At 39.1% G+C, this 22,944-nt stretch overlaps 1 protein-coding gene across 1 annotated transcript in view; it reads left to right on the top strand.

Moving 5' to 3' along the window:
- The first annotated feature begins 1,059 nt into the window (after nucleotides 1–1,059).
- The window catches only part of FAM91A1 (family with sequence similarity 91 member A1), a 42,874-nt gene continuing 20,989 nt past the window's right edge, over nucleotides 1,060–22,944 (top strand). The window contains exons 1-15 of the mRNA XM_079901954.1: nucleotides 1,060–1,418; nucleotides 7,857–7,941; nucleotides 8,951–9,102; nucleotides 10,989–11,046; nucleotides 11,749–11,816; nucleotides 12,376–12,489; nucleotides 13,730–13,820; nucleotides 14,236–14,298; nucleotides 17,479–17,585; nucleotides 18,108–18,146; nucleotides 18,709–18,821; nucleotides 19,250–19,365; nucleotides 20,216–20,325; nucleotides 20,636–20,722; nucleotides 22,762–22,894. Coding sequence (XP_079758080.1) covers nucleotides 1,347–1,418; nucleotides 7,857–7,941; nucleotides 8,951–9,102; nucleotides 10,989–11,046; nucleotides 11,749–11,816; nucleotides 12,376–12,489; nucleotides 13,730–13,820; nucleotides 14,236–14,298; nucleotides 17,479–17,585; nucleotides 18,108–18,146; nucleotides 18,709–18,821; nucleotides 19,250–19,365; nucleotides 20,216–20,325; nucleotides 20,636–20,722; nucleotides 22,762–22,894 — 1,408 coding nt within the window. The 5' untranslated portion in view covers nucleotides 1,060–1,346. The remainder of the gene's footprint in view (nucleotides 1,419–7,856; nucleotides 7,942–8,950; nucleotides 9,103–10,988; nucleotides 11,047–11,748; nucleotides 11,817–12,375; nucleotides 12,490–13,729; nucleotides 13,821–14,235; nucleotides 14,299–17,478; nucleotides 17,586–18,107; nucleotides 18,147–18,708; nucleotides 18,822–19,249; nucleotides 19,366–20,215; nucleotides 20,326–20,635; nucleotides 20,723–22,761; nucleotides 22,895–22,944) is intronic.

Here is a 22,944-nt window from a genome sequence, read left to right as displayed (position 1 = left end):
TCACTAGAACTGAAATTAAGAGTGTCTTAATTTCTGCCTTTAAAAAGTGACTCCGGAGCCATCTGTAAGGAGCAGAACAGTAACAGGCTGCACGCAAGAATCTTATCTCCTAGATTACTTCTGGACCTCCCCCACGTCAGCACCGGCTGTTTACCATTTCAACTCCCTGAATCCCTACATTTTAAGAATTTGGACCTTTGTGGGAATTCCCTGGCCGTCCAATGGCTAGGACTCTGCGCTTGCAGAGGGCCAGGGGGTTCAGTCCCTGGTGGGGGAACTAAGATCCCGCCAACCGGGTCGCAACAAAACAAGAATGTGGAGCTCTGAAGGAGAGCCCAACTGTTCCTCTTCCACAAGATGTAGCAGCTATCAGGAGGGGATGAAGCATCGCTAGACCTTTACTCCACTCCACTGGGGGGAAAGCTCTGACTTACACATTTCCTTCATGAGCCTGGACCCCTTCCACCTGGCCTCGGTTCGGGGTTGGCTCTTAAGAGCCCCCGGGACCTCACCGTTCTTGCCCTTTTTTTTTTTTTTTTTTTTTTTTTGCGGTACGCGGGCCTCTCACTGTTGTGGCCTCTCCCGTTGCGGAGCACAGGCTCCAGACGCGCAGGCTCAGCGGCCATGGCTCACGGGCCTAGCCGCTCCGCGGCACGTGGGATCTTCCCGGACCGGGGCACGAACCCATGTCCCCTGCGTCGGCAGGCGGACTCTCAACCACTGCGCCACCAGGGAAGCCCTCTTGCCCGTTTTTAAGTCAACTATGGCCCCCTTCCCAAGTCGCTGCTTCTTGGCCGGCCCTCCCCCAGCGCCTGTAACCGCCTGCTCCAGGGCCACCCGGGCTCGCATTTGGGGGAAAGTGGGTCATCCAGCAATGGCAATACAAACCCAATCAATTCATCCAGAGACTGACAGAACGACACGGAGCGCTCGAGCAAGGCACGACTACCGGGGTCCCTGCCGGCTGTACCTCGCTGTCCCGCCCCTCAGCTTGCAGGGGGCGGGCATGAAGGCTGGTCCCGGGCTCCGCCCCCCGGCCTCGGACCCCCGGCCTCGCGCCGGCGGGCGGAAGTGACGCACGCCCGAAGCCATTTCCGGCGGGCCGAAACTAGGAAGAAACTTGGAGCAGCGGAGGCGTCCGGTCACCTGTCTCCTCTGCTCCCGTGCCCCGTGGCCCGGGCCGCACCGAGCTGTCGGGAGCCCAGGCCATGGGGCAGCCCGGGCCGTCCGCAGTGTGAGGCGTGGGGCCTCCCGCGGGCTCCTCGGACGGGCTACGGGCGGGCAGGCGGGAGGCGTCGTTCCAGCTGCGGTCCTGGCCGCCGCCGCCCTCCCGGGCTCCCGGCGTCATGAACATAGACGTGGAGTTCCACATCCGGCACAACTACCCCTGGAGCAAGCTGCCGGCCAACGTGAGGCAGGTATGGAACCTGGGGCCGGGGTCCCGCCCCGCCGTCACCTGCTCGCCGAGCCCGCGGGGCCGAGACTGGCGCCTCTGGGCTGGCTCCCGGCCTTCCCCCGCCCAGGGTCTTGAGATAACCTACCCGCAGCCCGCGGGTGAGGAGGGGACGGTCCTGGGGCCACAGGGGCAGGATGGGGCCGTTTCGAAATGGGATGGAATGGTGTCCAGTGGACTCGCTTGCCGCCTTCGCACGCAGACTCCCTTCAACCGGGCACTGCGCTAGGCACCTTCGAAACAAATTTAAAACACGGCTCTTGACCTCCAGAACTGCGGGATGGTGGGAAAGGGACGAGAAACAAATGAATCCGTTACAGGCTGATAGCAGCTCACACGAACCTGCATGATAGTATATGCGAGCGCGCAGAGGAGGGCGTCAGAAACCGTCCAGGGAGTGTCAGGACGTTGTGTAGGGGAGGCATTTAAATTGGGCATTAAAGGACGAATAAGAGATAGATAAGGGGGATTCAAGATTTTCCAGCGAGAAGGAAAGTCATTTTAAGAAGCTTGGACGAGTGAAAGCGTGCTTTGAGAGTAGTGAGCGACTTCCTCCATCACCGGAATCCGGAGGTGTAGATGTATTGGTGTGTTTGGCAGTGGGGCTTGGTGAGTGCGTGGGGAGTGGTAGCGGTCAGGGCCGGATTTTAAAGGGCTTTCGGACTTTGTTTTGTTGGACTTCAGTCTGTCAACAAGATGAGTTTATTAGAGATGTTGCAACAAGAGAGCGACAGGAGGTTTTTGTCCGAGAGGTAGTTCTCAAATGCTTGAGTGTTATTTTTACTCAGTTGTTTTACAGATATTTATTGAACACCTACTATGTGCTATGCCTTGTTTTAGGTGCGGGTTATTTGCAACAGTCAACACGGGAAAGCCCTGTCTTCATGGAGCTTACGTTTCAGTAAAGAAAGACAGTTAACAAATAAATGAATAAATACAGAATATGGTGAGCGGTGGTAAAGATTATGAAGAAGTGATATGTGCTGTATAGAAGGCACTTTTTCTCTCTGGTCATAGATGGACCTTCAAGTTCCCGCCATGTTGCTTGGTTGAGAGTGAAATTCTGTTTTCCATTGGTGCTGGACCCTGGCATATTTGGAAAGTTTGGGTTGTTGGTGGTGATGGTATAAGGATTATTACTTTGCCTCCTCTCCCAGCTTGGGGTCTTAGTTCCAGGAAATGAATAATTTAAGGTTCTGGCGGTGCATTGTGTGGCAGAGAAAACGCTTTCACTTCAAGATACCAAAAATACAAGGAAGTGGAAAGATAAATTTAAGGAACTCAGAATTCTTGGGTGGCAGTGGCTGCCCATGTGACGTTAATCTTGAATGGGAGGAAGAAAGCTCTAAACCTGACAGACTTTCTCTTGTTAAGCTGGAATGAGGGCTTTGATGGGCACTTTTTGTTTTTAGGGTTTTGTGGCATATGGCAAGACAGCTGGAAGAACCAACAATCCTTTGTTTCCATGTTTTCTGTACTCTTCATTTCACAAAAATAAATGTAACATAATAGAAGAAAGACGGATGATTCAGTTATGTCCAACAGAAATAATTGATCTTAATTAGTATTGGGAAAAGGCTTTTTTTTTGAGTTTTAGAATTTTATTTATTTTTTTATACAGCAGGTTCTTATTATCTATTTTGTACATATGGCAAAAACCTTTCCAAACCTTAGTCATGACTATTAAAAATAATCTCAGAACAGTGTTATACTTAAGCACAAGCATGACATTAAATTAAAACTTTTTTTGGTGAGATCACTTACAAGAATTGGTGTTTTAGCTTAGGATAAGCTTTCGCTTGTAGAAGGTGTTGCAAAACCCATCTGTACAAATTACTTCATGGATTTTCTCTAGCCTTGCTCTTTTTCCCTAGGTCTACCTTGGATTAGGACATCAGCTTTCTGTCTGGTGTCTAGCACTCAGAAAAGTACCTTCCTATCCATTCTTCATACTATACTGTGGTGAGGTTTCTAAAATGCAAACCCAGTCCTGTTTCTATTTGTCTCCATAGATTACATGTTGCTTCTTTTTGAATTGAGATGTTAATTCCTCTAGAAAGGTTTTCCTGACCTATCTCTGGAGTAGTTGACCCTCAGGTGTGCTGCCCCAGCACTGTATTTCTCACCCATAGCACTTACCCCACTATGTTGTATTTTCTGGTTACATTACTTGTTTTTGCTTTTGTATTTTGAGCACCTATCTCTTAGTTGGCTTTTAGTAAATACTTTTGCAGTGAATGAGTGATAGTATCAGTCTGAGATTTTTTTCCAGGAGCTAAAGCTTAGTCAGTTTAAAAGTGGGGAATAGTCCTTGTGTGGAAAGAATTTGGTTTTTGGTGTTACAGATACTAAGTACTTTGATAAGAGTTTCTGGTAAGTTTTGATGAGTTTAATTTGAAAGTGACTCATATTTCCCAGTTTTGAAAGCTGGTGGAAGGTGATTCAGATTTTTTTTGAAAAAATATTTGAAAAAATAGTTTTTATATAAATGAGATGAAAATTTTTTACATAGTGTGAGCTATACTAGACTTTCAGAAATCCATTAAAAAGTTTTGGATCAGGCCATTATTTCAGGATCTTTCTATGTAGTTTACCAGTATTCATTGTTCAAAACAATTCATAGTTTTATTTGAAGGGAAATTTTATGATGAGGTTCCAAGGAGGGTCAATTAAAAAAAACTATTGTGTATTTTGGGGGAGGTGGTGCGCATTGGGGTTTGTAGGAGCAAAAGCTTTAGAAAGAATTCTTTATGCTTTTAGCATCATGTGATCCACAGTGGGTGTTTTACAGCCGGTTTCTATGTCACTCCGTCTGTTTTAGTTCCTTTTATCTGCAGCCCAGCTTCATTTGTCAGACCTGGTGGGAATTTCTACAGGGTCTGCACTGTCTCCCAGTAAAATGACCTTTCTTTCGTTGCCTCCTGTAGTGGCAGCAGTGTTTTAAAATGTGGATGGTGGGAAATTGGGGTGGGCGTGGAAGAGAAGCCAAAGAATCTTTGTGAACAAAGCAATTATATTTTATGTACAAGGGTAGTGAAGAATAAAATCAGCTGTTAATGCAGTTTTTAGTTATTTGTGTGTCTGCACATGTATCGATCAGGACCAGTCATTACTTAATGACTAGCGCAAAGACTTAGATGTTTAGTAGATACTGTATTCTCTCATTAACTTACAAATAATGGGGACCTTATATTTTGTGTAAGTGGCTTGATTTACACTTTTTATCCTGGAGTTACTGGGAACAGAGTTTTAAAGGGAGAAAACGGTTGTAAGTTAGAATAAATTAAGGGACTTATTTTGAAACAGAAGAGTAAATCCTCAAGTTTGGAAGTTGCTGAGATTTTAGCAAATTGTCTGCTGTGTGAGTGAGTGTGTGTGTTCTCTGTTCCTTGAGAAAGAGACTTTTATTTGGCAGTAGAGCTAGAGGAGATCCTTTAAAATTTTACAGAAAGCCTAATATTTTGAATCCCCTAAATATCTTCAATAGTGGCCCTGGTTTTGGTGCTACATAAAAGATAGGAGAGCAGTATCTCTACAATGAACTTTACTCCTAACTTCTTGTAATGTTAAAATGGATGAAAATAATGTCAGCACATAACATTTCAGCAGTAGTGTGGCTTATGGTTCAACCTGTGATAAATCAATTAATCTAGATGCAGGAAGAAAGATTTTTAGTTTTCTCACGTTATGTCCCTTTTTTCTTAAAATGCTACCCACCAGTAGTTCCAGTTGTGTGCCAGTTTATTTAGATGTGAGTTTCATCTGTTTTGTGAAGATGGCCTTAAGTGAAAGTATGTGCATGGACATTTACCTTGGCTTTCAGAAACCTATGAGTGAGAAGTATAATAACTGAGTCCTCTGTTCCTTCTGTCATTAATCTCTTAAGATGTCTTATTTTATAGTGTGTTGGAAAGATCATAGCTAGTAATTAGAAGGGGGATAGCAGTCGTATATTAAATTAAGTTTATGGTCTCACATTGAATATCATGTTAACTATAATCAGACAGACTTATTCTTTGCTTTCATGAGAACCCAATTTTGGACTTAAAACACTAAATTCACAGCTAGAAAGCATTTTGCTCACTAAAAAATATATCGGAAATTCTAAAATTGTCATAAGTGTTTTCTGATGAGGCCATAAGATGACGTTTTTAAGAAATAATCGTATTTAGAGGTATTTTTTAAGTGTACATTCTCCAGGAATCTTAATTTTTAATAATCATAGCCCTCAACTGTAAGTAGTCATCAGACGGGGATCTGTCCTTAGTGGCCATTCTTAAATTTAAATAAATGTAGGTGCAAGAATCTATCCATCTACACAAATTGGAGATGGTCAAGAAGGAAATCTTTTGATGATGGCCATTCTGACCTGTGTGAGATGATATCTCATTGTAGTTTTGATTTGCAATTCTCTAATGATTAATGATGTTGAGTATTCTTTCATGTGCTTGTTGGCAATCTGTATATCTTCTTTGGAGAAATGTCTACTTAGGTCTTCTGCCCATTTTCGGATTGGGTTGTATGTTTTTTTGATATTGAGCTGCTGTAAATTTTGGAGATTAATCCTTTGTCAGTTGCTTCATTTGCAAATATTTTCTCCCATTCTGAGGGTTGTCTTTTCATCTTGTTTATGGTTTCCTTTGCTGTGCAAAAGCTTTAAAGTTTCATTAGGTCCCATTTGTTTATTTTTGTTTTTATTTCCATTTCTCTAGGAGGTGGGTCAAAAAGGATCTTGCTGTGATTTATGTCATAGACTGTTCTGCCTATGTTTTCCTCTAAGAGTTTGATAGTGTCTGGCCTTACATTTAGGTCTTTAACCCATTTTGAGTTTATTTTTGTGTATGGTGTTAGGGAGTGTTCTAATTTCATTCTTTTACATGTACCTGTCCAGTTTTCCCAGCACCACTTACTGAAGAGGCTGTCTTTTCTCTACTGTATATTCTTGCCTCCTTTATCAAAGATAAGGTGACCATATGTGTGTGGGTTTATCTCTGGGCTTTCTATTCTGTTCCATTGATCTATATTTCTGTTTTTGTGGCAGTACCATACTGTCTTGATTACTGTAGCTTTGTAGTATAGTTGGAAGTCAGGGAGCCTGATTCTTCCAGCTCCATTTTTCTTTCTCAAGATTGCTTTGGCTATACGGGGTCTTTTGTGTTTCCATACAAATTGTGAAATTTTTTGTTCTAGTTCTGTGAAAAATGCCATTGGTAGTTTGATAGGGATTGCATCAAAAAATCTACAAACAGTAAATGCTGGAGAGGGTGTGGAGAAAAGGGAACCCTCTTGCACTGTTGGTGGGAATGTAAATTGATACAGCCACTATGGAGAACAGTATGGAGGTTCCTTATAAAACTACAAATAGAACTACCATATGACCCAGCAATCCCACTACTGGGCATATACCCTGAGAAAACCATAATTCAAAAAGAGACATGTACCACAGTGTTCATTGCAGCTCTATGTACAATAGCCAGGACATGGAAGCAACCTAAGTGTCCATCAGCGGATGAATGGATAAAGAAGATGTGGCACATATATACAATGGAATATTACTCAGCCATAAAAAGAAACGAAATTGAGTTATTTGTAGTGAGGTGGATGGACCTAGAGTCTGTCATATAGAGTGAAGTAAGTCAGAAAGAGAAAAACAAATACCGTATGCTAACACATATATATGGAATCTAAAAAAAAAAAAAATGGTCATGAAGAACCTAGGGGCAAGACAGGAATAAAGACACAGACCTACTAGAGAATGGACTTGAGGATACGGGGAGGGGGAAGGGTAAGCTGGGACAGAGTGAGAGAGTGGCATGGACATATATACACTACCAAATGTAAAATAGATAGCTAGTGGGAAGCAGCCGCATAGCACAGGGAGATCAGCTTGGTGCTTTGTGACCACCTAGAGGGGTGGGATGGGGAGGGTGGGAGGGAGGGAGGGAGGGAGACGCAAGAGGGAAGAGATACGGGGACCTATGTATATGTATAACTGATTCACTTTGTTATAAAGCAGAAACTAACACACCATTGTAAAGCATTTATACTCCAGTAAAAATGTTTAAAAAAAACAAGAGAAGGAAATCTTTATGTGTAGAACTTAGTTTTTTGTTAACTTAAGTGAAGTTATGTTCTCAGACTGCTCTTTTATCTGATATTAAATACTTTAGATAATTTCAGTAAATCCTTTTAGAAAGGGAGACTGAAGATAAACACATTGAATTTTTGCTCTAATACCATAGCAGGAAAGTTTGTATGATAAAATTTAAGAAAATCTTTACTTAGTTCTGGAAATTAGAGATTCCAGGATAAAATTAGGGGGCATGGTATTGAAATTTTATGGGGTAAAAGTACTGTTGTTTAGTTTGGAAACTATTTTAAATCTATTTGAAATTTTTTTTAGAGTCTTGGAAATTCACAGAGAGAATATGAGAAGCAGGTTGTCCTGTACAGTATCCGCAATCAGTTACGATACAGAAATAACTTAGGTAAGTAGAGACATTTTTCCATTGAGGTAGAAATGACTACTGCTGAATTACGTTTTCATAAATCTGTCCTATCTTTTTATTATATATTTCATAGTACTGAAATTTTTCCATGTACAGCCTTTAATAAATTCTATAATGACCCATCACACCTAACAATAATTTGCATTAGCAAGTAGATTCTTCTTTCTAATTCCAATGAAAATTATTTTTTAGAGTACTGTTTATAGATTCATTTTACCTATAGCATATTAATTTTGATTCAGTTGTCCTCTTTTTAGTTTAGTGAGAAAATATGCCAGAAAAGAAGTACGTTCCTTCTTAATGAATTTTGACTTTGAGTTTTGTTTTGGTCTCTATAAATTTTCCAAATAATACAACTTTAATGAAGACTCTTTCTATAATAATTGGAACAAATTTTAAACATAATTGGCTCCATTTTTTAAAAAAAACTTTTTTAAAAATGTTTGCTTTTTATTTGTCAGATTACTTTGATTATTCTGTTGCCCTGCTAGTCTTCCCTCCCATTTGTTACTCTTATTTTAAGCATAGTATTTCAGAGATAGGTTTTCTATGAAAACATATTCCATGGAAATCAGAGGTTTTTTTACATTTAAAACACAGAAACCAGCAAATAATGTTTAAAAATAGACTTGATTTCATAGAAAACGGCCATTCAGATTGGCTGTCTTGTAAAGTATCATAGGGGTTGGATGGATTATAGCTTATGTTTTTTGGGGGAGACATTCCATGTTCACTTTCTTTGCTCTTTGATTTGTTAAGAATTATTTCTCTACTTTTCTGTCCCATATATTTTACTTATATACTCTGAAGTCTGTTGCTTGTGGTGTAATTGTTTCTTTGTTCCAACTTAGATTGTTTTATTCTCTTCCAATTTACATACTTCTCTTTTTAATTAATATTAGTTTGTAAAGTGTTTCTCCTTGCATTTATAATTATATTTAAGTATAAGATCTGAAAAAAAACTGGAGAATTTCCCTTTCTTTCCCAGTTAAACATGTCAAGAAAGATGAACGCAAGTACTATGAGGAACTCTTAAAGTACAGTCGAGATCATCTCATGCTGTACCCTTACCATTTATCAGATATCATGGTAAAGGGCCTGAGGATAACACCATTTTTATATTATACTGGGATTATGGAGGTGAGTTTACAGTACGTGAATCTTCAGGGATGGGATGGGACTTCATGTCGGGGACACTTTGTGAATGATGACCAGCCCTCAGCCACGGTGGACATTGTTTCTGAGTTTATAGTGTAAAAAAGATGGTTGCTTAATAGTTAACTGTTGTAGCCACACTTGTGCTACAACACAAGTTGACAACTACAACAATAGTTGTCCTTATCAGTGTTTTCTCAGCAGGAAAGTATCTGTCTTTATTCTGTGTTCTTGAAGACGTTGTTGACCCTTTGTGCTGTTGTAGCGTTAATCAGCCATTTATGTTAGCACAGTTTGTATAAAATTTATTGCTTTTAATACACTGTTAAGGTTGAAAATGTGGGTGACAGAATTGAACATTGAGCTCAGAGAAGCTTAATATATTTAGCTGTTTTCTAACTGTAGAAAGAATAAATGATGATATAGACCCAACATTATATAATGCATGTTTCAGAAGAATAGAATTGTATTAGTAGTCCTGGTTGCTAATCTTTCTGTGATTACTAACTTTTAGATGTTAGCCTTTTTCCAAAGGCAGTTTTTAGGCCTGTGTTGAATAGCTTTAAATAGTAGTTATATACTGGTTTTTTGGCGTTTTTTTTTTTTTTTTTTGCGGTACGCGGGCCTCTCACTGCTGCGGCCCCTCCCGTTGCGGAGCACAGGCTCCGGACGCGCAGGCTCAGCGGCCATGGCTCACGGGCCCAGCTGCTCTGCGGCATGCGGGATCCCCCTGGACCAGGGCACGAACCCGTGTCCCCTGCATCGGCAGGCAGACTCTCAACCACTGCGCCACCAGGGAAGCCCCTATATACTGTTTTTAAGTGGGTTTTATGTAAAGCTTGGCAGTATTTATCTAGTATTCATTTGCTGTTAATTCTATTTGAGTGCTACTGTTCTGGGCTCACCAGCCACTTGAAGAGCAGAGGGCAGCCTAGAACTGAAGGAGTTGGGCGCCTGCAGTAGCAGTGAGGTTAGCTCCCTTTAGGACGTGGCTGCCTTCACAAGAGCTCCCTTTGCCTGTCTCCTTAAGCCCCTTCTTCACAGGCACTTCTATAGTCCCATGTCTCCTGTGTCCCTGCTTTGGAGGAAATACAAAGTAAAGCTTGAGGCCTGGCCGCCCAGGTTTCTGTCAGTCCCTTTCCCTAGAACCAGGGTAGCATAATGAAGGTGGCAGCTAAGCAGTGTGTAGAATAGTTTTGTTGCTGTCTCTCTGATTATTTTTCTGGTGTTATCCACAGGTTTGGGGGAGATAATAGAGTGAGGTTTTGTCCCATTTACTAGCTTTCAGTGCATCCATGTGCTTGCTGTTCTCTGGTATCTGTTTTTATACCATTGGGTATAACTCCTGGGCTAAAAATGGGTCTTATCCCCACAGTAAACAGCTGGTTTATTACTGGAGAAACAGATGAGGGTTGCAAGAAGCTGGATCCTGAGTTTGACTCTGTTGCTGGTTGGGATTTGGAGGAGCAGAGGCTGCTGAGCGGTTAAGGTCTTTGTCAGCAGTGCTTGTCTTGGATGCTTGTTAATGGAGCTATGACACACTGTTGGGCCTTCTCTCGGGATTCTCTCTAATCCTAGGGTAGGAGTCTAGGATCAGGTATGAAGTGTGGAGAGCCTGGAACCCTGAACTCTGAGAGAGGTATTCCTTGCATAGCTTCCACAGGGCAGAGGTTACTGGGCAACTGTCTGGGCTTCATAATGCGCTGTGAGGAACCCAGACCTGAAAGCCTGACCTTCAGTTGCTAGGTTGGGACCTCGTGGTACATGCCACACTGTGACATGCACGCTCTAGGTTGCCAGGCTCTGATCTCAGTGCTTCCTGTGGCAAGGACATTTTGCGCTTAACATTTACGTTTTTTTCTTTTTAAAAGGACATTATGAACAGTGAGAAAAGTTATGATTCATTGCCCAATTTCACTGCTGCTGACTGTAAGTATTTAATTATGCTGAAGAACGAGGCAATGTTTAGAGTGTCTTTGTGCATGCGTGCTCTTGCCTTTCATTATTGTGCTTTTAACCTGGAAGACTTGAAAGATGAGAACAGCAAGCAACATTATTGATAGGAATTTTATCAGGTGATACAAGTCAAGTATAAGATTTTGTCTAAATGTCTAAGAGAATATTTTGGAGTGGTAGAATCAGAAAAATGGGACTAGTCTCTGTATTTCTAGAGAATGAAGTTCTGTTACTTGGGCTGTGGTGTATACCAAATGAGGAAAGAAAATTTGTGCACAATATTTTTGCAGCATGATATATGGTTGTTACTAACATAATTTGCTGGTGTTTTATTATGCTTATTTTAATGAAGTGTGTATTTGAAATGTGACATAGTTCTGTTGTGTTAAGAAGAAACTTTTGCTGAGAAGTACATTTTGACTTCCTGGAATTGGGAGGACTTCTGCTTTTTAAAAATTTTCTCAGTTAGCATTGTCAAAGTGTCAGCTTGAATTCACCACTCCCAGTTGCTTGTCTTTTATATTTTGTTTGAAGAATTCTTTTTAATTTGATATTGATCATCTGTCAGTAATCAAAAGAGGAATGAAAGTCAAAGGTTTTTTCCTAGTAGGTTGTGAGTGTACTGACATTTCAAGATGTATTAAATGATTTTAAAGGAAAGGCTCTTTCTTTTAGGTCTAAGGCTTCTTGGCATAGGAAGGAACCAGTACATTGATCTGATGAATCAGTGTAGATCGTCAAAAGTAAGTTAGTTGTTTCCCTTCCCTTCAAATTTCTTGTCCTCCTTATCACACAATCAGATTAAATTTTTAAGTAGTAGAAATAATGAATTATGATTTCTTTCATCAAATAAAATATGCTTAATACAGAAACAACTCATCAGTATCTCTAGGTTATAGCTTAAGTGATTATTGAATTAAAAATATCTAAAACATAAGACATTTCATTTATTTTTAAAAATTAACTTTGCTCTGCTGGTCTTTTCACCTGCTCATTCCACTCCCAGGGTTCACTTCATGGGTGAAATCAGTACACAAATGCATTTTCACCTGGGTTTCCTTTGAATTTCTGGATTTAGATCCAGATTTAATGATAGTGTTTTGAAGTAATGTACTTTGAAATAATTTAAGAATGACTTTCTCCATTCAGTATATCTAGAATACTTTAGATTTTAAAACATGAGAATTTTAAAAGATATTTATTTAGTCTGTTGGAAACTGTCTTGTTATACTGTTATCAATAAAAAAAGAAAGTAGTAATTTTAGATAGATTGCAAATGCTCTGATGTTTGTACCATTGCAGAAATTTTTCAGACGGAAAACGGCCCGTGATCTTCTACCAGTAAAGCCGGTGGAAATTGCCATAGAGGCATGGTGGGTGGTGCAGGCTGCATATATCACAGAAGATGACATAAAGGTAGATAACTTTAAAAGTTAAACATAGGATTTTTATTTTAAAAATTATAATTTTTAACTATAGTTACATAACTTTTTTACAAAAAGTAACACTAGTTGGTTTTCCTGAAGGAAATTAAACTTAAATTCAAAATTGTAAATGATCTTCGTAGGCTAGAATATTGGAAGTTTTCGAAAATACTCTTTAGTCATCAGGGAGACTTGACTTGGTTCATGTACAGTCATCTGGGGATTTTACTTACATGTTTCATGTAAAGTGACGTGATGCCACAGCTACCAGCAATAGTATTGCCAGCGGTTTTTGAGGACTTGCTGTGTGCTCAGTGTGCCAGGCACTATTCCAGCTGCTTTTTATATTGTCTCATTTGAGTCTCATCACAACCCCAGAGCTGTGTATTATTTGTAGCCTCTTTCACATGTGAGGAAAGTGAGCGCAGAGAAGTGAAGTAATGGCTACAGTCACAGTTGTAGTAAAGGTCTGGGATTATAACCCCAGCAGTTTGCTGTGCTCTTAATCACTGTGCTGAACTGCTGTACTGAAGTGGTAAGTGCTTGTTAGGGAATAGTGTCAAGATCAAGGGAAATACTATTCCCAGTGGTCAGACCACATTTGCTATAAGCTTTATACATTTTAGAAGGGATGTTGATTTAGGGGAAAAAGGTGGAATAGCAGACGATGTGCCTAGAGACCAGTCATATCCCTGTGGCTGAAGGAATTAAGTGAGCGTGTGGATTTTTTTTTAGTTGGCATTTTGTTTTACTTCCAAGGACAGAATAAATCCAGTGTGTGCAAGGCTTAGAAATTCTGCTTCAGTGCATTTACTTCCGAGCAGAGATGTCAGACTGTGTCATGAGATGGTGATCTTGTCAGTGATAATAATCCTGTGGCATGTGAATGAACTTCTGGTTTGAGAGATCCAGAATCAGCAAACGGATCAGATTCCAGTGCAAAGAAGATGAGTCAATATTACTATTTATTAGTGAGCACATTACTTACCAGCAAGTATTGGCACTTAAAATTGCTTTGTTGTATGAGTTCTGTTGGTAGCATATTTTGGCACCGTAATTGATGGTTGTGTGTGGCTTTTTTTGTTTGACTTCTAGAGTAAAAAATGAAAAAAATATGTAGTTCATTCAACTAATGACTTATAATCATTGGTTTAAACATGAATAGATTTCAGGAAACTTACCAGTTAGTTAATTTGGACAGGACCTAATTGAAAATATTTTGCTTTTCCTAGATATGCACTTTGCCCGAGAAATGCGCTATTGATAAGATCATTGATGCAGGCCCTCAGCTCTCTGGATCACTAGATTACAATGTAGTACATAGTAAGTGGTTAGTAGAAATGGTCTTTCGTCAACATAAAAAATTATTTTAAGCCATCAGCAATTTATAGCAATTATTTATCAATTAGGTAAGAACAGTAATATTTCCTAAGGAATGTTATTGTTTGAAATGTGACCTTAGTCCATTGTTTTCCAGTGTGGCTATAATTAGTCACATAGATTAGAAATTTATACAAATGAATCATAAGAAAAATTTTGCAGTTCTGAGCATGTGAGGGAAACCAAGATTTGAAAGCTTTGATGTAATTTTTTTTCCTTCAATCTTTCTTTTTTCCTTTTCATATACCATTAAGTTGTAAGAATCTTTACAGAAAATCAGGAATAAAGTTTTTATTTTAATTTTTTAAACTACAGTGTTTACTGGTTCATCTAAAACAAGATACTTTTGTTTCTGTAGGTTTATATAACAAAGGATTTATTTATCTGGATGTACCAATATCTGATGACAGTTGTATAGCAGGTAAGTATGTGCTAATATTTCTCAATGTTTTTTGAATGGCTGCTAGGTGCTGGGCACTGTGTGTCACCTGTTAAGTTAGACACATATCATTCTGGGATCTTTGATGTTAGAATTTTTCAAAGAAAAACATTTCTTCCTCATTACGTTGCAACTCATTGAGGTGGTTTTAGTTAAATTCCTTTCATTTTTATCTTTTGTTGGTGTAAGCACTGTATTAAAATAGTAGAAATCTGAGGTAAATTTCTCACAATCCTAAATCAAACCAGTGTTTTTGTACATTTATGTCACTTTTTAAACCTTGTTCAGTGCATAAGTTTCTACATATATTCAGTAATATCATACAATTATATGTTCTTCATTTTACATTATTTATTTATTTGTTTATTTATTTATGGCTGCGTTGGGTCTTCGTTGCTGCGCGTGGGCTTTCTCTAGTCGCGGCGAGCAGGGGCTACTCTTGGTTGCGGTGTGCGGGCTTCTCATTGTGGTGGCTTCTCGTTGTGGAGCACGGGCTCTAGGCACGCGGGCTTCAGTAGTTGTAGCACACGGGCTCAGTAGTTGTGGCTCACGGGCTCTAGAGCACAGGCTCAGTAGTTGTGGCGCATGGGCTTAGTTGCTCTGCAACATGTGGGATCTTCCCGGACCAGGGCTTGAACCTGTGTCCCCTGCATTGGCAGGTGGATTCTTAACCACTGAACCACTAGGGAAGTCCTTGTTCTTCATTTTTACCTGACATATCTGTGTCTTATATTTTCATGTCACTACCATCTTTTTTATCTTTATCTCTTCCTCCCTTCCTCTTCACCCACCTCCCCAAGTTAAATCAATATTAAGACCCTTGTATATTTCAATTTAGTAAACCATTTCCCTATGCTGGTTGTTTAGATCATTTCCTTTTTTAAATATTTTATTCTTTTTTATTTTATTTATTTATTTATTTACCTCAGTGGTGATGTGGTTAACATTCTTGGACACATCCTTGGCTTTTTTTCCTCTAGATTAGATTTCTTACCAATTTATAGAAGCACTTGTTATATTAAGGTTATGTATTATAAGTGTGTTTTCCATCATATCTTTTAGGTATTATTCTTGTTTGTGATATATTTTACCATTCTAAGATATTGTGTAATCAAATATGAAGTGTCACAAAACCCCAGGGACCTTACTGTTAACAATGAGTGTTGGGGGCTTTTCACAGCACTACTTCCTCCTATCAGGTTATCATAGTCTAGTGTGTCCTGACCTGTATTTTTTATTTGTGTTACCATGTGTTTATGGCCAGGCCTTCCTTGTCTTTTTTTTTTCTATAACTTTTTTTGCTATTTCCAGGTATTTTCTTTATTTTTATTTTTGTTAATGTATTTTTTGAGTAGGCAGTAATTATGATTATAAAATACTAAATTTACAGAAGAGTATAAAAAGTCTGCTTCCCATGCCTGTCCCTAACCAGTCAGTTCCTCTCTCAGCCGCCACTAAGTTTCCTGTATATTCTTCCAAAAACATACTATGCACATAGGCATATATGTATATATCCTTTTTTGTGTGGTTTTATTCTTACGCAGGTGGTGTATCCAGCTCATACTTTGCTTTTTTAATTATACGTTGCTACTATTCCATATCTCTTTATGTAGAGTTGCCTCATTCTTTTTGCCTAGATGTAAATTGTGTATTTCTAACCTTTTAGTGCCTTGTTTCTTTTTTTTTTTTTTTTTTTTTTTTTTTTTTTGCGGTACGCAGGCCTCTCACTGTTGTGGCCTCTCCCGTTGCGGAGCACAGGCTCCGGACGCACAGGCTTAGCGGCCATGGCTCACGGGCCCAGCCGCTCTGCGGCATGTGGGATCTTCCCGGACGGGGGCACGAACCCATGTCCCTTGCATCGGCAGGCGGACTCTCAACCACTGCGCCACCAGGGAAGCCCATTGCCTTGTTTCTTCATCTCTAAGATAGGGTATAGTTTTGAACAACTCTTAACATTAAGAGGATTAAGTGGAATTGTATATATAAAGTAGCTAGTAGTATAGTCTGGCACTTAGTAAGCGTTCAGTAAACATTTACACTTCATATTCACACAGCTGAGAGTGTAGGAAAAGAATTAATTATATAAAAAATGGGATTACTAAAATATTTCTAAAAAGAAACCTTTGATCCTTAACAGTCCTTGGATGATTGGAAATATGGGTAGCACTAAATCAAAAAATGACATGAGCCAGAGCTGTAAAGTAGAGAGCCTATCCTGATGTATACATTGTGGTTCTTCACAGTGCCTTCTTTTTGACCACTTGAATTTTGTCTTACATCTCTCTGTTGGGAATAATTTAGGTTTTGGGTGCAGTTAGGTGGTGTTAGGGTTAGAGGACACAAGGACACCCAAATCCTGCTATGGCCTAGGCACACGCCTTCTTCCCACGATGTTTTCAGGGGAAGTGTGCCCACAGGGGAGAATGGCAAAGGAAAGCATAGTGCCTCTTTATTGTTGGCCAGGCAGAGCACTCTAGTAAAGTGGGTTAGAGCATCTGGACCAAAGAGATGGAGAGAAGTGAGTATGAATAAATAGGTGGGGAGCATCGATCGGGCAGCCTCTTGTGTGGAAGGTCTTGACCCTCTTCCCATCAAGGAGGTTACAGAATAGAAAGCCCCAAAGAGCAAATTATACCAGTGATAAATGTGGCAGTCATGCAGATGAATTTCCCCTTTTCTCAGGATGGAGCAGGGATGATGTGGAGGGCGGAGAGCCAATACCTTTTGTCCACCTGGTTTTGGATAGCATGGTGACTTGCAGTTCTTGCTTCTCTGCTTTAGACCAGCCACCTGCTGCCCTAGACGCATCAGAAACACACCCTTGGCGGGCTTCCCCATTCTGGAGCAGCACCGGCGCCCCTGCCGTTCTACCAAGTCCATGCCTCTAGCACTTCTCTGCCTCAGTAACGCTGAGAGGTCCATGGGGATGAAATTACTCTTTGTAGGATTTATGCTCTGCCATAAGAGTCCACTCTGTGTAGACAGCATTGCATATGACCTTACTTCGGGAGTTTTAGGAAAACTTGCTATGGAGTTGGTAAAATGAATCAAAAGCTGAATTCAGTCCCTAAGTTGGAGGTCTCTTTCAATTAGATGTTTGAATTAAACTTTCTTGTTTTATAAAATTATGTCACTGAGAAAAGTCTATTTTGTTTATTTTAGTTCCTCCTCTTGAAGGTTTTGTAATGAATCGAGTGCAAGGTGATTATTTTGAAACTCTACTCTATAAGATATTTGTTTCAATAGATGAGCATACTAATGTTGCAGAGGTAAGTATGATAGCATCTTATGAAAGAACTTAGCCTCAAGATTATAAAATAAGTTTGTGTAAAGTAGATAAAATTATTTAATGATATAATTAAAATATTTTCAAAGTCCACCCATGGTTAGATCTTGGACCATTAATATACTTAAGTTCACTATTCTTGAGTTACTTCCTGCATATATATATTAAAATTTTTTTAGTTAATAGCTTATGAATGGGTTAAATAACTTTATATGACTTTATAATAAAAGCATTGTAGACAATTGACTGATCTGGAAATTTTTTTTATTTTGAATGAGACGAAATTACAGGCTAAGTAATTCAGTTGTTATGGTCACTGCCTGGATTTGTACTCCCCTAAGTGTCTTAGAGATATGGAACGAAAAAAATTCTGATTACAAAATTTATTCAGACTCAGTTATTAATAATTTAAATTTTTCTGATTATGGTCAAATGGTCTATTACAACTGTGTAATATGCTTATGATTCTTAGAATGTAAAATATTTTTAAAATTTTATTTTCCAGCTTGCAAATGTTCTTGAGATAGACCTATCCCTGGTTAAGGTATGTAATTTTTATACTCTCTTCACTTGTGATAGGAATACTGAATGGATTATAGATTTTTGTCTTGATACTGAGAAACAGAAGCAGTGAGATTCTTATTAGCTGTCAGAGGAAGTGTGCACAGTCGGGGTGCTTACAAAGATAGAGAAGAGCAAAATAAGAACCCTGAACCAGTATTCCATCCCAGGGAGTGAAAGCTGTACTCACAGGTCTGTGCCCACCAGAAAGCAGCCTGACTTGTGTCTTGTAGTGTCTTGTAGTGTCTTGTAGCAGTGTCTTGTAGTGAAGTCACAGTATTTTGTAATGAAGTCAGATAAGCAACAACTTCCGCTTCTTTGGGGGTGGATCTAGGGAGGCCCAGGCCAGACAGTTGGGAACATTCCCTCTCCTACATATCTGAAGACTTTAGTGGAAGACTAGGCCTACTGAAAATTTTTTCTTCTAGTTATGGGATGAAAATGTTTGAGGCTCACTGTAAGCATAGTCCGTAATAGTTTTTTCTCTACAAACATTCTGAAGTCTAGTTTATTTCAGATGTTCATTTCCTTTATATTCCTTTCAGAATGCTGTGTCAATGTACTGCCGATTGGGGTTTGCCCATAAGAAGGGACAAGTAATAAATTTGGATCAACTTCATTCATCGTGGAAGAATGTTCCATCCGTAAACAGATTAAAGTAACTCATTTATTTAGTAGGAGAGTTTCTTTTTGAAAAAAGCATTGCTTTACATACAAAAATTTTACTTATTCAACCTGTCAAGTGAGGTGAACCATATATATATATTAGTGGTGGTTAATCTTGTGTGTGTGGTAATCTTTTTTAGAATTTGATGAAAACTAAAATGCTTTCCCCAGAGAAAAGCTCATACAATATTTTACATATAATTTTTAAACATTCCCAAATTTCCTGAAGCCTATCCATGGGTTTAGTTAAGAACCTTTTCTGTGTGTGCAGAGTATTTTGGGACTGTGTCTCAATTTGGGGCTTGAATGTAAGAGTGGATTTAGGTGGATGTTCATAATTTAAGTACTGACTTCAGTAGCTGTTTTTATATATGATCATTTATATGATTTTTAAAAAGTGAATGTATTCTTCATTAATAGGAGTACTTTAGATCCACAAAAGATGCTTCTATCATGGGATGGCGGGGAAAGTAGGAGTCCTGTACAAGAAGCTTCATCGGCTACTGACACTGATACAAATAGTCAAGAAGATCCAGGTTAGCAGTAACTCAGTTTGAGTCTGTCTGTAGATAAGCCATGTGTCTGCACATACACTCATAAAGCAAACTCTCCAGGCTTACAATTATTTTGTGGTTTGTTCTGGATTTCAGTCATTCAAAAGTAGTCTTTGAGTACTTACCCATATGTTGGACCTTGTGGTAGATCTTAGGGGTATAAAATTGACAAGAATATGGTAGTTTCCTTCCAAAAACTAAGTCTGGAGAGTATAACCATAAAAACCACCACAGTGTGAGAAGCATTATGGTGCTTGTGGAGCGCAAAGGGGAAGAGCCCTCTTTCTGCCTAGAGAGGTTTAGGAGCCTTCATGGAGAAGATGATTTTTGGGTTGAGAATGAATAAGAGCGTGCCAGCTGACGAGTGCAGGAAGGCCATTGCTTGGGCTAAGCACAGAGGGAGGCAAAGCATAGTGGACAAGCGGGCTGCACGTGGTTTTGTGTTGGGAGGGGAGAGGGGCACACAACATGGGCTTCTGCTCCTACCCTAAGTAGCTCTGTTACCTGAGCCAGGTGACTTGTCTGTAGAGGTTAGGCTAGGTAGTCTTATTGATCTGACAGTGATCAAGTCTTGGTTTATTACTGGTTTTCAAAAAATTTACTACAAAAGTGAGTGCCTTTAAAAAAAATTTTTTTTTTGAACTTTAACTTTTTTTATCTCTGTTGGAGATAGGTAGGATTGGGACCTCTTGTGACTACAGTGTTACCTATATTATGTACTTTCTGATTATTAAATGAAGCTGAAATGAAATACTTTCTCATTCCAAATGATAAGCAAAGAACAGTTTTCACTTACTTGATTTTTAAACTATGATTTTTTTTCCCCCAACAGACACAGCCAGTATAAGCAGTTTGAGTTTGTCTACAGGATATACAAAGCGTATTGCATTCCTGTTTGACTCAACTCTTACTGCCTTTTTAATGATGGGAAACCTTTCACCAGTAAGTCAGATTCTTGTTTAAATACGAAAATGTTTAAAATAAAGATTAGATATAAAATAATTCATTGCTTTTATATCTTTTTTTAAGTACTAGATTTTTTCCGGAAAATGCAGCTGCCTTTGTCTTATATTCCTTAGAGGAATGTCGGAACTTTTTAGTGAGGGCTACTTTTGTTATTAGAAAAATCAGCTCCTCACCCACCCTTAAGTTTAAATGTATTGGAAAGCGTAATATAAATCTAAGGGAAAATTACAACTTATTAATAATAGGCTCAAATAAGGTACATTTTAGTTTTGTTTCTTTATTGCAGAACTTGAAAAGCCATGCAGTCACAATGTTCGAAGTTGGCAAACTCTCAGATGAGTCTCTGGACAGCTTTCTTATAGAACTAGAAAAGGTAAATCTAGATAGCTTATTATGGGATGTCAAGGCATTTGCAATCTTCTCTTGCTTGATAAAACATCAGTTATTGATTATGTAGATTTTTCGTATATTCTTGTTCACTGCTACCTCATCGCACTGTAATACCATGGCAGGCATTTAGGCTTAAACATATTGAGCGGATGAATGAATTTTGTGGTTTAAAAACAGTGATTTGTCTACCTCATCTAAGCTGTTAGCATAATTTGATATAATGAAGAAATCTTAAGTCTATGTGTAATTTTTTAAATTGCACTTTTCTAAAGTAGCCTTTAACTTTTTTTTTCAGTATGACTCTAAGATCTACTCTTAAGCAATTTTATTTGAAGTTTTTGTTCCACTTATCTTAAATCTGGAACAGTGTCCCTGGGTATCGTGTTTATGTCCACTCTCACTACCGCTTTTAGCATCTTGAAGACTTCAGCCATATTTGTTCTTAACTGTCTTTTTCCTCATGAATACAACCTAGTTTTCCTTAGCTCTAAACCTTGATTGCCCTTTTGGTGTTTTTCATTCCCTGGATATTTTATTCTGCTCTCTGCACTTCTTTATGCAAGCAGTTTGTGTGCCTAATCTATTCTTTGACTAATAATTTTGGTAACTTTTGTGCTTTAGTGGTGAACTCATGTATGTTTAGAGAATTTTTTATGATTTTGTACTTCCTTTACATCTCAGAAAAGAGACTTACCATAACATTTTTTTCCACTCCCCCTTCTCCATAGGATTTTTACTTTTTTAGTGCCCGAGATAATCCTTGTTATTAATTTGTCTCTTTATCTTTTATCTTCATATTTTTATTATTTCCTCAATACTTTTAATATCTTGTTTAACCCTATATCTTATTGTGTATCATCTTTTGCCAGTAAATTTTTTATATTTAGCACATTTTAACGTGTTTTCCTGATTTTTATTTTTCTCACCTCAACTAGTGTTTTATCATGTATAGCAAATTGGAAGATCCCTTTTACACTTTATATATCTGTATTCTTTTTTACCACATAGTCATTCTTGGGAAAGCCCTTTAGTCTGAAGTTTAGTTTAGTTTTTTTGTTTGTTTGTTTTTGCGGTACGCAGGCCTCTCACTGTTGTGGCCTCTCCCGTTGTGGAGCACAGGCTCTGTATGCGCAGGCTCAGCGACCATGGCTCACGGGCCCAGCCGCTCCGCGGCATGTGGGATCATCCCGGACCGGGGCACGTACCTGTGTCCCCTACATCGGCAGGCGGACTCTCAACCACTGCGCCACCAGGGAAGCCCTGAAGTTTAGTTTTTAAAAATAGTTTCTTAGCTATTTTTTTAAGCTTCATCTTGATTAATCAGTTGATCTTATTAATTTCATGCAAATCTAATTTCGTTATTTCCCCCTGTAGACCTTTCCTTCTGTTTTTTGTGTTGTTTCTGGAATGTGTATGTTTTTACATATTAAACAGGTGACTGACTCAGTGTCAGAAGAGCATACATGTAAAGCCAGTGAAGGCAGGAGTTTTGTCCGCCACTCTCTCCTTACATCCTAGAGAGGTCATAGCACATAATAGGGACTCAGTGAATCCTTGTTGAGTGATTTTAAGCTGTATGTTCAGCAGTGTTGAACAGCTGTGTTGAATCACGTATGCCATTGTTCCTTGCAAAGTTGTGAACAGGGTGATAAGATAATGGCATAATTGGTGACCATGGATTGGAGTACTTTTCTGGATGAAACAGAATATATACATCTTGGAGTTTTTAAAGCACCTTATTTGAATCGTATATGGAACATACAACGTATAATGGTACAATTCAGCATTACTTCGTTGCTGAAGTTGTTGGTTTTACTTGCTGGGGTAATTTCTGTCATCTTCAAAGGTATAGTCACATGGAAGCCCAACCACGATTGGGGTTAATATTTGTTTCAAAATCGCCTGGGCAAATTTTTGATTTACTGATTTTAAATATCTTAATATCTCTACTGTATGGTTATATACTAGAATGAATGGCATGAGAGTGGTTTTTGTTGCAAAATTTGTTTTCTCTTGGTTTAGGTTCAGAGCACTGGTGAAGGAGAAGCACAGAGATACTTTGATCATGCACTCACTCTGAGAAACACAATATTGTTTCTGCGTCATAATAAAGATCTAGTTGCACAAACTGCACAGCCAGACCAACCCAATTATGGTATGATAAAAATACTTGATTTTGAAGACATGATCCTGTGGAACTTCTTT

Source organism: Stenella coeruleoalba, assembly GCF_951394435.1.
Source record: "Stenella coeruleoalba genome assembly, chromosome: 17".
Taxonomy (NCBI): domain Eukaryota; kingdom Metazoa; phylum Chordata; class Mammalia; order Artiodactyla; family Delphinidae; genus Stenella; species Stenella coeruleoalba.
This window is presented reverse-complemented; position numbering and strand designations above follow the sequence as displayed.